The sequence below is a fragment of the Nerophis ophidion genome, linkage group LG01 (genome assembly GCF_033978795.1).
Source record: "Nerophis ophidion isolate RoL-2023_Sa linkage group LG01, RoL_Noph_v1.0, whole genome shotgun sequence".
Taxonomy (NCBI): domain Eukaryota; kingdom Metazoa; phylum Chordata; class Actinopteri; order Syngnathiformes; family Syngnathidae; genus Nerophis; species Nerophis ophidion.
In genome coordinates, this window is record NC_084611.1 from 7370997 (window position 1) to 7386119 (window position 15123).

General features: G+C 39.9%; 2 protein-coding genes across 3 annotated transcripts in view; one reads left to right on the top strand and one right to left on the bottom strand.

The window, feature by feature from the left end:
- LOC133551230 (zinc finger protein 771-like) overlaps positions 1–15123 on the top strand; it is a 172868-nt gene that overhangs the window by 40872 nt on the left and 116873 nt on the right. The window lies entirely within an intron of this gene.
- Positions 1891–15112, bottom strand: LOC133548813 (zinc finger protein 771-like). 2 transcript variants are annotated; one of them, XM_061893838.1, is made up of 3 exons: positions 14816–15112; positions 7916–8260; positions 1891–5863 (listed from the first exon to the last, which is right to left on the bottom strand). In XM_061893838.1, exons 1-3 carry the CDS (start codon positions 14922–14924, stop codon positions 4731–4733), a joined length of 1587 nt encoding a protein of 528 aa, XP_061749822.1. In that variant the 5' UTR covers positions 14925–15112; the 3' UTR covers positions 1891–4730. The 2 variants fall into 2 exon arrangements, with proteins under 2 accessions (XP_061749822.1, XP_061749759.1); XM_061893775.1 differs by having other exon boundaries at positions 7907–8260.

Here is a 15123-nt window from a genome sequence, read left to right on the forward strand (position 1 = left end):
AGACGTCACGTTCTGATGTCATCGCAGCTTGTTGCGGGGTCGTTCTCCCAGGAAGGCAGACGGACTACTCGGGACATCATGGTATTTAGGTAAAAACATGATTTAATTTTAACTAAAAAAATATACAAAACGAAAATCGCTCACAGCGGAGGCATAACTTGGGCTAAAGAACAAAGCTAACACATAAACAGACTAAGAACGTAAATCAAACAAAACTTACTCGGCATGGCATGAAGCACGAAACTATGGCAAGGCATGAAACAAGTCAGCACGGGGCGACTGACTGGCAAAGACGAGCTTAAATACTGCCTCTGATTAGTGCTCGGGAAGCAGGTGAGCGGGGGTTTTGTCCACCAGAGACAGGTGGACAAAATCAGTACCCAAGGAAACCAGACAAGGGAGTGGAAAAAAACAGGAACTTAAAGAGTCCAAAGGACAAACAGCACACGGCCAAACAAAAACATGATCAACAGATATGACATTTTATTTATTATTGGTTAGCTTCAGAAAAACAATGTTATTAAAAAGAATAAGAGACTTATTATACTCTAAAAATGTTGGTCTTACTTAAAAATGCACGCATTTAGTTGTGTTCAGTTTTAAAAAATGTGATGTGGCTCTCACGGAAATACATTTGGAAATATTTGGCTTTCATGGCTCTCTCAGCCAAAAAGGTTCCCGACCCGTGTTTTAGCGTTACGTTAGCTCATTTTGCTGTGTGTGTGTGTGTGTGTGTGTATAATAAAAGTAAATTACAGGCTTCCCAAATGCTGTAATAAATTAAGCATGATGAGTTGACTTAAAACTGTTTAATGTTGCACTTTTTATATGTAGAAAAAAGGTTTTGTCATTTTATTTAATCAAAGCAACAACTTGAGGCAAATTTAATGTGGATTAACGTGGGCAGAATTATTATAGTGTTCCCAATGTTAAAAGGATAAAGCCATTGTTTACAAATTTGGTAAATAAATAACCCAAAAATGTATATTTTGTTGTTTTCTTACTGTACCGAAAATGAACCGAACCGTGACCTCTAAACCGAGGTACGTACCGAACCGAAATTTTTGTGTACCATTACACCCCTACTAAATGGTAACACCCGAATAGTTTTTTCGACTTCTTTAAGTCGGGGGTCCACGTTAATCAATTCATGGTAATGTGTGTAAGGTGTGTAATTTGTTGTGAACTCATGCACTGTGTTGGTTTTGTTCTGTGAACAAGGTGATGTTCATGCATGGTTCATTTTGTGCACTGATAAAAAAAACATACGTTTTACTTGAATTTGAAGAAAAAAAAACAAAAACATTTTATTTTTCACTAAAGAATGGTTCAGTGGGGTTCGGTATCTCCAACAAGGTTAAGAACCACTGCTATATGTCACTCCTGTAAATCTGGTTTTATGTTTGATCATGTTTTGTTTTGTTTTCTGGACTCTTGTTCCATTTTGCACTTTTGTTACCATGTCAACTCATTAGTTCCCACCATGTCACGCACCTGTTCCTGATTACCACAGCCAGTATGTAAGTCATTTTCTTTCTGTTCATCAGTCTGGGAACTTTGCTTTCATTGCCATACTTTACTTGATGCCATGCTTTTCGGTTCATCCACGCCAAGTACGTTTTTGTTTGTATTCATGCCTTTGATAGTATCTTTTGTTTGTTTGTAGATAGTATTGCCACTGTGCTGATTTTATTCTAAGTTTTAGTATAGATTATTATCCGCCATCGAGCGCGCTTTTTGTTTTGCCTTTTTGTATTTTGAGTATAAATAAAAACAAACATGTACCTGAATTCACGCCTGGCTCGTCCTGTAATCCCTCTGTGTCGAAGGAGCACAAACAATCCATGTCCTGGTCTGACACTATAAAAGCACCATCACATGATGAATATGTAAATGTCAACAGGAAACATATTTAATAGGATCATTGCACAGATGATATGTGATGTGCAAATGCAATGAACAACATTGTAGTGATGTGGCCTGCTTCAACACATGATTCTTACATTCTAATTGTGTGTAATGGCTGGCTTCTTGGTGACTACATTCGTTTATGTCATTCCCCAAATATTCATCTCTATGATGCAGGTTGAGCATATGGGTCTCATTAACTTGCAACAAAAGTGGAAGAGAGAACAATTTTTACACTTCAGCAAGAAACACCTCCAACTCACTGCCGGTGAAATTCTTCTTTTTCACCGTCTTGCTCGTTATCTTTGTGTTTTCGGACTGTGCAGAGTGGGAGATCTCAGACGCATGGCTCATTGAAATTAGGGATGCACCGATTAATCGGTAACCAAATATATTCGGCCGAATATGGCAAAAAAAACCACATTCGGCCTTCGGTGGAATGAGTTAAAAACAAGGCCGAATAGTGGCGTGTGACGCAATTTTTTGACGCGGTGACGCAATCAACCAACGTGCAGTGACGTTGGGATATGTTGTGTACCTGTATAAGTGTATGAGGTTACAAGCACACACTTATTGAGATTTAGTGGGGCCTCTGTTTACATTATTAGCCTGTTGTGTAGGCTACCTGTATAAGTGTATGAGGTTACAAGCACACACTTATTGAGATTTAGTGGGGCTTCTGTTTACATTATTAGCCTGTTGTGTAGGCTACCTGTATAAGTGTATGAGGTTACAAGCACACACTTATTGAGATTTAGTGGGGCCTCTGTTTACATTATTAGCCTGTTGTGTAGGCTACCTGTATAAGTGTATGAGGTTACATGCACACACTTATTGAGATTTAGTGGGGCCTTCTGTTTACATTATTAGCCTGTTGTGTAGGCTACCTGCATAAGTGTATGAGGTTACAAGCACACACTTATTGAGATTTACTTGAGCCTTCTGTTTACATTATTAGCCTGTTGTGTAGGCTACCTGTATAAGTGTATGAGGTTACAAGCACACACTTATTGAGATTTAGTGGGGCCTCTGTTTACATTATTAGCCTGTTGTGTAGGCTACCTGTATAAGTGTATGAGGTTACAAGCACACACTTATTGAGATTTAGTGGGGCCTCTGTTTACATTATTAGCCTGTTGTGTAGGCTACCTGTATAAGTGTATGAGGTTACAAGCACATACTTAATTGAGATTTACTTGAGCCTTCTGTTTACATTATTAGCATATTTACTGTGGCTAAGCAGACTTTTGCCAAAAGGACAATAATTAATTTGTTGTGGGTTTATCCACTTTAATGCACTTTATTTTTTGGGGGGAATGCATGTTTTGTTTGAAGGCCTAATAGAAATGAAAAACGTTGTGCTTTTTTTGAAAAGCAAAGGCTACTGGAATATAAAAAAAATGTCAATATTCAATAAAAAAATACTTTATTTGAAAAACATGTCTAAATATTTATTCTAGGCTATTTATGCAATATTAAAAAAATTATGAAAAACATAAATCGGTATTCGGCCTTCGGCCAAGCGTTTAAATTTTATTCGGCTTCGGCCACAAATTTTCATTTCGGTGCATCCCTAATATGTATATATATGTCTGAATTAAACGGGGGCGTGGACCCGCAGTGTCAATTTCACGTTGATTGATGATTGTTGATTAATCCGTGCTCACACTTTATTACATCTACAGTTTTTCTGCGTACAACATTTTTTAGTTGCAAAGCCACACAATGAGGCCTCAGGCTTGTTGGTGTTCAAAGTCAAACATTCTAGAGGCGGTAAAAGCATCACTGAAGAAGACTACAATTCCTCCCCAGCTAGACTCATCAGGTCTGACAAAAAATTAACCAAGCACTATGAGTAGAGATGTCCGGTAATGGCTTTTATATTTCATATTGTCCAACTCTTAATTACCAATACCGATATCAACCTGTATATTTATATACAGTCGTGGAATTAACACATTACTATGCCTAATTTAGTTGTGATGCCCCGCTGGATGCATTAAACAATGTAACAAGGTTTTCCAAAATAAATCAAGCTATGGAAAAAAATGCCAACATGTCACAAAGTGCATTATTTTGTTTAACATGCCTCAAAACAACAGCTTGGAATTTGGGACATGCTCTCCCTGAGAGAGCATGACGAGACTAAGGTGGGCGGTGTTGAGGGGGTAGGGGGGTGTATATTGTAACGTCCCGGAAGAGTTAGTGCTGTAAGGGGTTCTGGGTATTTGTTCTGCTGTATTTATGTTGTGTTACGGTGCGGATGTTCTCCCGAAATGTGTTTGTTTGGTGTGGGTTCACAGTGTGGCGCATATTTGTAACAGTGTTAAAGTTGTTTATACGGCCACCCTCAGTGTGACCTGTATGGCTGTTGACCAAGTATGTTTTGCATTCACTTGTGTGTGTAAAAAGCTGTAGATATTACGTGATTGAGCTGGCACGCAAAGGCAGTGCCTTTAAGGTTTATTGGCGCTCTGTACTTCTCCTTACGTCCGTGTACACAGCTGCGTTTAAATAAGTCGTAAATCGTACTTTTTTTTAAAAACACCAATAATTTCCGATATTACATTTTAAAGCATTTATCAGCCAGTAATATCGGCGGTCCGATATTATTGTACACCCCTAACTACAAGCATCATCTATCTTACTATTCAGGAAAGTTTCAGCTACACAGAAGACAAGATTATGCTCCGGATAATCCCAATTTGTACAAATATCGCAAATATTTGTGAAAGAAGCAGTGAACTTATTCTGAGGAGGTCCTGGGTAGCGTGGATGTCGCCACATATGAGCAACATACCACAAACTGAACAGCTAATTGCTTATTTTCGCTTGTGTGTTCTTATGTGTTTCACTGCGTCTGCATTACGATGGAATCTTTTGCCGCAGACAGAACAACTAAATGTTCTTTCTTTGCTGTGTTTTTTCATGTGTTCAGTCAAATTGCTCTTGAAAGTAAAGCCTTTGGCACAAGTCAAACAGTTAAAAGTTTTTTCTCCCGTGTGCAATCTCATGTGTTGAGTCAAATAGCTATTTCGAGAAAATCCTTTGCCGCAAACGGAACAATTAAACGGTTTCAGTCCACTGTGCGTCATCAGGTGTCGATTCAAACCCTGTCTGGAAACAAAGATTTTACCACAAACTGAGCAACTAAATGTTTTTTCTCCTGTGTGCGTTCTCATGTGTTCAGTCAAACGGTTATTAAGAGAAAACTTTTTACCACAAACTGAACAGTTAAATGGTTTCTCGCCTGTGTGCGTTCTCATGTGCGAGGTCAAGTAGCTGTTTCGAGAAAATCTTTTGCCGCAAATTGAACAGTTAAATGGTTTCTCCCCCGTGTGTGTCCTCATGTGTTGCGTCATGTAGGTGTTTCTAGTAAAGCTTTTACCACAAACTAAACAATCATATGGTTTGAGTCCAGTGTGTGTTCTCGTGTGCCGGGTTAAACATTGCCTAGAAACATATACTTTACCGCAAACTGAGCAGTTAAATGGTCTTTTCCTTGTGTGTGTTCTCATGTGTTGAGTCAAGAGACTGCTTTTAGTGAAACTTTCAGCACAAACTGAGCAGCTCAAACCTGTTTTTCCTTTCTTCTTTGTAGGGCATTCAGAGTGTTTGTTGTCAGTGTGAGTCCTCATATCACCTTCACAGTCTTTATCGCTGCTCAAAGGTTCTTCATCATCATCTTCAGTGTCACTATCTGATAGTGGAGCTAAGAGGTTGTCCACTTGGGGTTTCTCTTCATCATCTTCAGTCTTCACAGAGACAACAGTCAGTGGAAACTTGGTGTAATCAGCTTCCTCTCGTTCTAGAAGACACTCTCCCTCATGTGTGATCCAAAGTTCCTCCTCTTCCTTTTTAATGCAGGGTGGTTGTGGAGTCTCCTGCTTCAAAGTGGAGCTCCCCCCTGACTGAGGGGGAAGTACTTCCGGATGACCAATCAGCTGCTGGACGTCTGCGGGACACAAACACACTTTAGCACAGACATGATCCATGAGATGTTTGTCCTTGATTTGGCTCAGGGCTGCTATTATAAATGATAACGGTATATTTTACAAAGATGTGTGTCATTTGGACAATGCCACCACATCGTATATGTCAGGGGTCGGGAACCTTTTTGGCTGAGAGAGCCATGAAAGCCAAAGATTTTAAAATGTATTTCCGTGAGAGCTGTCACGCCAAATTTCTTCCCCCCTACAAAAACCTTCCTCCCCCCATTTACTTATGGGATGACGTAAGAGGAAACGTGAGGAAACGTGACCCCGGAAGTAAATGCGTCATCCCATAGCTTGTGTTTGTAAAAAATTGTTTTTATTTTTTATAATATAGCGTTAACAAAACGTCTTTATTTTTACAATATAGCGTTATATTTTTGTAATATAGCGTTAACAAAACGTCTGTATTAATCATGACCCCGGAAGTAAATGGGAGGGTTTTTGTAGGGGGGAAGAAATTTGGCGTGACACAGCCATATAATATTTTTTTAACACTGAATACAACTAAATGCATGCATTTTTAATTAATAACAACATTTTTAGAGTAAAAAGAGTCTCCTAATATTTTGAAAAACATTAAAATTTTGAAGCTAACCAATAATAAATCAAATACTTCTTACCAATAATGTGACTTCTTGAACAGGTGGGGTAGAAAATGGATGGTTGGATGGATTAAATTGCATGAGAATGTTTTATATTTTGAACGTTACTTTTAACACTGTGATTACCAGCAACAATTTCCATTACTTATTGTGTTAAGCAATGTCAGCTAAGATTTATCTGAGAGCCTGATGCAGTCATCATAAGAGCCACATCGGGCTCTAGAGCCATAGGTTCCCTACCCCTGGTATATGTAATCCTCAATGTGTTGACACGGAAGTCTCTGCTCATTCTGTCCCGTTTTTCCATGGATTTTGCTCTCGATGACAAAATAATCCTCAGCACTATTGTTGCCATTTGACTCAAACCTCGCTCTGACTCGGAGCAACACGTGTTCATGACAGCACACGGCAAAAACTGAAATCTAAGTAAGATTAAAAATCTCAAATAAGGGTGATATTTGCTTATTTTTCTGTCTGATAAGATCAGTGTTCTCACTAAGCAGATTTTATGTTAGAGTCTTTTACTTGTTTTAATTATTTTGGTCCTAAATGATCTCAGTAAGATATCACAGCTTGGTGCTGAGATTTGATGGCCTTTATTAAATAAATGATAAATGGGTTGTACTTGTATAGCACGTTTCTACCTTCAAAGTACTCAAAGCGCTTTGACACTACTTCCACATTTACCCATTCACACACACATTGGCAGCACTGTGTGACGTCACAGGGAAATGGCCAGTGTCTTCGCAGAGAGTCGAAAATAAGGCACTTTAAAGCTTTATTTAGGGATATTCCGAGACTGGTAAAATTTTTGAAACAAAATTCAAAAAATACAACAAGCCACTGGGAACTGATTTTTATTGTTTTTAACCCTTTTGAAATTGTGATAATGTTCCCCTTTAATGCATCCAGCGGAGCATCACAACAAAATTAGGCATAAGGATGTGTTCATTCCACGACTGTATATATCGGTATCGGTTGATATCGGGATTGGTAAATAAGAGTTGGACAATATCGGAATATCGGCAAAAATAACATTATCGGACATCCCTAATTATCACTTCTCTGTGAAGCGCTTTGAGTGTCTAGAAAAGCGCTATATAAATCTAATCTATTATTATTGCTATTATTATTATTAGCTGAGGATTTAAGCTTTGTTTTAACGAAGATTGAAACTTGATACTGTATTATTATTATATTTCTTCTAATGCTTTTAATATTTTATGTTCATCTGTGTATTTTTCCGGGGAAAAAAAGTGGCGATTGATATTCAACCAAAATATATCAGAATATGAGTTTAGTTGGGTCAATACACCCATCCCTAATTTGGCTACATGGTTTCTCTTGTGTTCTCATGTGTTGAGTCAAATGGCTCTTTTTAGAAAAACTTTTAACACCAACCTGTTTTACCTCTCTTCTTTTTAGAGGGTTCAGAGTGTTTGATGTGAGTGTGAGTCCTCATATCATCTTCACAGTCTGCATCGCTGCTCAAAGGTTCTTCAACCTCGTCTTCAGCCACACTATCTGATAGTGGAGCTAAGAGGTTGTCTACTTGTGGTTTCTCTTCATCATCTTCAGTCTTCACAGAGACAACAGTCAGTGGAAACTTGGTGTAATCAGCTTCCTCTCGTCCTAGAAGACACTCTCCCTCCTGAGTGATGCAGAGTTCCTCCTCTTCCTTTTTAATGCAGGGTGGTTGTGGAGTCTCCTGCGTCCAAGTCCCTTCTTCTGGATGACCAATCGGCTGCTCAACATCTGTTGGACACAAACAACACAATTTCTTCCATGTACTGTTTCGTTCATTTAGTGCCTTTCCAGATTGATGGATCAACGTTAACATGACATGTTTGGACTCGGACACGTGAAGCTCGAATCACAGAACATACAAAACACTTGTTTCGATGGACATTAGGTTAGGGCTGGGCGATTTATCGATATACTCGATATATCGCGGGTTTGTCTCTGTGGCTCCGAAATGACAACACTGGCAAGGCTTCTTAAAGACGGGCTCTTTACTTGAGTTTATGCCGTGAAAACTACAGGACAAGACATGAAATACAATGATTTTAGACATAGTTCAGTCACAGGCAAATAAAATGCTAAAAGAAATAGCTACCTCGTGGCCGTCTGCCACTTCGGAGGTTCTTGGGCAGCAAATATTTCAGTCTTGTGCAACTAAATGAGCTTACAATAATTAAACCAATGCAATACAGAACAATTCGACACAATATGACAAATACCTTGTTCAGCTAGCTAAATGTTCTTGCTGCTGCTGATGGCTCAAAGTCTTTTGCATGTCTCGCAACCCCAAATACTACACCAAAATCTCGCGAGAATAGCGGAGTGACAAAGGAAATAAATCGCCCTTTTTATAGTACACAAAATGTGTCTTATTTACAGAAAAATTTTACATGAATTCACAACCGTAATAATTTTCAACAAAAAATATTAACCCTTAAAACAAAAAATATAACACTTACAGTCTCTATGCGATATAGAAAATGACTACCGTATTTTTCGGACTATAAGTCGCAGTTTTTTTCATAGTTTGGCCGGGGGTGCGACAAATACTCTGGAGCGACTTATGTGTGAAATTATTAAAGGGGAACATTATCAGCAGACCTATGTGAGCGTCAATATATACCTTGATGGTGCAGAAAAAAGACCATATATTTTTTTAACCGATTTCCGGACTCAAAATGGGTAAATTTTGGCGAATTAAACGCCTTTCTGTTTATCGCGCTGGAGGCGATGACGTCAGAATATGACGTCGCCGAGGTAACACACCCACCATTTTCATTTTCAACACATTACAAACACCGGGTCTCAGCTCTGTTATTTTCCGTTTTTTTGACTATTTTTTGGAACCTTGGAGACATCATGCCTCGTCGGTGTGTTGTCGGAGGGTGTAACAACACTAACAGGGAGGGATTCAAGTTGCACCACTGGCCCCAAGATGCCAAAGTGTCTGCCGCCAGACCCCCATTGAATGTACCAGAGTGTCTCCACATTTGACCGGCGATGCTAAGGCAGACATGGCACAGAGATGTATGGATAACCTGCAGATGCATTTGTAACGATAGTCAACTAAATCACAAAGGTGAGTTTTGTTGATGTTGACTGCCAGCTAATCGATGCTAACATGCTATTTACCGGCGGTGCTAAAGCAGACATGGCACAGAGATGTATGGATAACCTGCAGATGCATTTGCAACTATATTACGTTTCCTTCCACCCACATTTAATGGGAAAAAAACACTTACCAATCGACGGATTTAAGTTGCTCCAGTGTCAAAAGATGCGAAAGTCCTGATCGTTTGGTCCGCACATTTTACCGGCGATGCTAACGCAGCTATTCGGCCATGCTATGGCTATGAATAGCGTCAATAGCTATTCGCTCAATAGCTTCAGTTTCTTCTTCAATACTTTCATACTCCAACCATCTGTTTCAATACATGCGTAATCTGTTGAATCGCTTAAGTCGCTGAAATCCGAGTTTGAATCCGAGCTAATGTCACTATATCTTGCTGTGGTATTCCCATTGTTTGTTTACATTGGCAGCACTGTGTGACGTCACAGGGAAATGGCCAGTGTCTTCGCAGAGAGTCAAAAATAAGACACTTTAAAGCTTTATTTAGGGATATTCCGAGACCGGTAAGATTTTGAAAAAAACTTCAAAAAATACAACAAGCCACTGGGAACGGATTTTTATTGTTTTTAACCCTTTTGAAATTGTGATAATGTTCCCCTTTAACACATTACAGTAAAATATCAAATATTACTATGTATCTCATTCGTGGAAGAGACAAAGAAAATGTCACATACACCTCTACCAATAAGAATTTGGCAGGGGAGAGTCATGGCAGAAGTGCATTGTGGGTCATGGAATGCTAACTGCTATATGCTACTGCCGTAGCTATTAAAATGGATCATTTCATCGTTGGTGGTAACTTATAAAAACTGAGAAGGGCTGAACAAAAATGGCACCGAAAAGGAGATCATGTACTGCAGATTACAAGCTGGACGTAGTGAAATATGCAGCAGAAAATGACAAGAGGAGGGCTTCACGGTGGCAGAGGGGTTAGTGCGTCTGCCTCACAATACAAAGGTCCTGAGTAGTCTGGGGTTCAATCCCGGGCTCGGGATCTTTCTGTGTGGAGTTTGCATGTTCTCCCCGTGAATGCGTGGGTTCCCTCCGGGTACTCCGGCTTCCTCCCACCTCCAAAGACATGCACCTGGGGATAGGTTGATTGGCAACACTAAATGGTCCCTAGTGTGTGAATGTGAGTGTGAATGTTGTCTGTTTATCCGTGTTGGCCCTGTGATGAGGTGGCGACTTGTCCAGGGTGTACACTGCCTTCCGCCAGATTGTAACTGAGATAGGCACCAGCGCCCCCTGCAGCCCCAAAAAGGGAATAAGCGGTAGGAAATGGATGGATGGAAAACGACAAGAGGAAGCGACGCATACCTTTGGAGTTGGCAGAGTTGTTTAGAAGCGACATCGAGGAAGAAGATTTCATGGGATTTATCGATTAGGAGTGACAGATTGTTTGGTAAACGTATAGCATGTTCTATATGTTATAGTTATGTGAATGACTCTTACCATAATATGTTACGTTAACATACCAGGTACCTTCTCAGTTGGTTATTTATGCATCATATAACGTACACTTATTCAGCCTGTTGTTCACTATTCTTTATTTATTTTAAATTGTCTTACAAATGTCGATTCTTGTTGGATTTTATCAAATACATTTCCCCCAAAAATACGACTTACATTCCAGTGCGACGTATATATGTTTTTTTCCTTCTTTATTATGCATTTTCGACCAGTGCGACGTATACTCCGGAGCGACTTATAATCCGAAAAATACGGTATATCGTGATATTCTAGTATAAGTTCTCACGCAGTTGCTTTTAGCTGCTGGCATTACACTACATGCTTTTATCATTCTTTATTGTCTCTCCTTTTCACAGACCTTCTTACATACGTCACATACGTATACGCCCTCGCCGAGCAGAGAGGTAGCGGCATGGGTAACGTTAGCTGTGGTGCGAGTGGTAAAAGAAGAGAGAAAAGGTGCGAATCTGGTAACAAATGAAGGAAGAATTAATTCCCAAGAAAAACCGCAGGGGGTCCATCATCTGGCGGTGGTTTGGCTTCAAGTGCGATTATGTCGAACAGACAACCGTAATTTGTCTAGTGTGGGGCAAAAGTGTTGCTACAAAACGTAGCATTACTGCTAGTATCCAATCCAATCCAATCCACTTTATTTATATAGCACATTTAAACAACAATAACGTTTCCAAAGTGCTGCACAGCCATGTTAAAAACAATATTATGCTCCACCAATGACTGAATAAAACAAAAAATAAATAAAAACAATAAAAACAATATAAAAACTAATATGATTAAAAACTATTTTAAAGGGTAAAATCAATTAAAACAGTAAAATAAAAATCAAAGTGTATAAAAAACACAGAGGACCACACAACTCACGTAGTGTTAAAAGCCACAGAATAAAAGTGGGTCTTAAGACGAGACTTAAAAGAGTCCACTGTGGAAGCAGTTTGAACATGGAGGGGCAGAGTGTTCCAGAGCTTAGGGCCGACCACAGAGAAGGACCTGTCTCCCCTGGTCTTAAGTCTGGTCTTGGGTACCACGAGCTGGAACTGGCTCTCGGACCTCAGAGCGCGCGCAGGGATGTACATTTGGATGAGGTCCGAGATATATTGAGGTGCCAGTCCATGTAAAGATTCAAAAACAAACAGCAAAGTTTTAAAATCAATTCTAAAATGAACAGGGAGCCAGTGCAAACTCTGAAGAATTGGGGTTATATGCTGGCGTTTCCTGGCCCCTGTTAAAAGTCGTGCTGCCGCGTTCTGGACTGACTGCAACCGGGAGAGAGCTTTTTGGCTAATGCCGGCATAAGTGCATTGCAGTGGTCCAGGCCACTTGAAATAAAAGCATGCACGACTTGTTCAAAAAGGTTAAAAGATAAAAACGGTTTAAACCTTTACCAAAAGACGAAGGTGATAAAAACACGATTTTAAAACGCCATTGACTTGTTTGTCTAGTTTAAAATGGCTGTCTATAGTGACGCCAAGGCTGGTGACTTTGGGACGCACATCATTTTGCAATGGTCCCAAGTCAGTGAGGGCCGGACCGAAAACTAAAATTTCCGTTTTTCCCTCATTCATTATTAAAACATTCTGGGCTAACCAAGCCTTGACGTCGCATAGACAGTTAAGAAGGGGTGTCAGGGGGCCCTGGCTTTTTGAAATCGGCATATAAATTTGGCCGTATGTAGCATCATTTGAAAAGTCGCCCGCTAGAGAATGAAGAGTGCGTGAAACTCCACGTGTCAACATCTCCTTTCCGTGCCACGCCAACCAAATGCCGAGGCAACCATTTCTACATCAACACCGTACGAAAAAATAATCAACAACAGAAAGAGATAACATCCGCAGGAACCTACCACATAGTGAAGGACAAACACTATTTGATTGCCTATTATGCAGCTCATTTTTATTTGACATTTATTGAAATATCTTGTGTGACATCAAGCACAAATGTGCACTTAACTATTGTAGTGGATTTCTGTACAAAAAGTACACTTTAATTTAGTGTTGTTTTGATATGTCATCTTAGTGACGTCATGCACAAAAGTGCTTGTTTTAAAATGTCTCTGACAATCTTGCACTTTCTGTTTGGAAATGACATGGACGTGTGTGCCACTGCTTAAAGGGGAACCTTATCACAATTTCAAAAGGGTTAAAAACAATAAAAATCAGTTCCCAGTGGCTTGTTGTATTTTTTGAAGTTTTTTTCAAAATTTTACCGGTCTCGGAATATCCCTAAATAAAGCTTTAAAGTGCCTTATTTTCACTCTCTGCGAAGACACTGGCCATTTCCCTGTGACGTCACACAGTGCTGCCAATGTAAACAAACAATGGGAATACCACAGCAAGATATAGTGACATTAGCTCGGATTCAAACTCGGATTTCAGCGACTTAAGCGATTCAACAGATTACGCATGTATTGAAACAGATGGTTGGAGTATGAAAATATTGAAGAAGAAACTGAAGCTATTGAGCGAATAGCTATTGGCGCTATTCATAGCCATAGCATGGCCGAATAGCTGCGTTAGCATCGCCGGTAAAATGTGCGGACCAAACGATCAGGACTTTCGCATCTTGTGACACTGGAGCAACTTAAATCCGTCGACTGGTAAGTGTTTTTTTCGCATTAAATGTGGGTGGAAGGAAACGTAATATAGTTGCAAATGCATCTGCAGGTTATCCATACATCTCTGTGCCATGTCTGCTTTAGCACCGCCGGTAAATAGCATGTTAGCATCGATTAGTGTAGCATGTTAGCATCGATTAGCTGGCAGTCAACATCAACAAAGCTCACCTTTGTGATTTCATTGACTATCGTTGCAAATGCATCTGCAGGTTATCCATACATCTCTGTGCCATGTCTGCCTTAGCATCGCCGGTAAAATGTGGAGACACTCCGGCACATTCAATGGGGGTCTGGCGGCAGATTTCTTGCCACTTTGGCATCTTCGGGCCAGTGGTGCAACTTGAATCCCTCCCTGTTAGTGTTGTTACACCCTCCGACAACACACCAACGAGGCATGATGTCTCCAAGGTTCCAAAAAATAGTAAAAAAAACGGAAAATAACAGAGCTGTGACCCGGTGTTTGTAATGTGTTGAAAATGAAAATGGCGGATGTGTTACCTCGGCGATGTCACATTCTGACGTCATCGCCTCCAGCGCGATAAACCGGAAGGCGTTTAATTCGCCAAAATTCACCCATTTAGAGTTCAGAAATAGGTTAAAAAAATTAAATGGTCTTTTTTCTGCACCATCGAGGTATATATTGACGCTTACATAGGTCTGGTGATAATGTTCCCCTTTAATAACTGTTTAATAAATACACTTTTGGTTGTGATTTCCCTCTGCCTGCAAGTTTAAAAGTAGCATATATTAATGCAGTATGAAGAAGAATGTTTGAATGTAGACACATAGAATCATCATACTAGTGTGATTCTATGCATCAAGTGTTCATTCAAGGCTAAGGCAAAATACGGAGATATATACTGTGTATTCTGACATGGCCTAAAAATATCGAGATATTTGAAAAAAAAGCCATATCGCCCAGCTCTACTCCACTGCCTTCTTCAAGCTAACAATCATGGCGGCTCTTTGTTTACATTGTTGAAAAGTGGCCTAATTTCTCATCAACACCGTTTTCAGGGCTTGAAATTGTTTTCGAATAACAAAACTTCAACTCACTCACCTTCATCTTTGGTCTTTATCTCCCTTGGTGATTTGTTGGAAGTTTCTGGTTGTCTTTCACTTTCTCTTTGACATGACGTCACCATCTTAGCATAGCAGTAGTCGTCCATCTTCTATCACGTCTTCAATCTTCACTTCAGCTAACACTCCGTCGCTCCAAACTTCCGCTTCTTGGGCTTTAAATATTTGGAGCTATTTTAGACTTCAATGATATGGCTGCAATACTGTAAATGGGAGACTTCCACAAAAAAGCCTCAGCCTCTCGTTCCGCCATCTTGGTCCTTTCGCGCTGTCACAACTCGATCAGTT

Bases quoted from the DNA above. Each gene is read 5' to 3' on its own strand.
- LOC133548813 (XM_061893775.1), bottom strand. From the start codon at position 14,924: ATGGACGACTACTGCTATGCTAAGATGGTGACGTCATGTCAAAGAGAA. The intron at 8,261-14,815 runs GTGAGTGAGTTG...TGTGTCCAACAG, and splicing joins GATAAAGACCAAAGATGAAG to ATGTTGAGCAGCCGATTGGT. The intron at 5,864-7,906 runs GTTGGTGTTAAA...TGTGTCCCGCAG, and splicing joins AAAGAAGAGAGGTAAAACAG to ACGTCCAGCAGCTGATTGGT.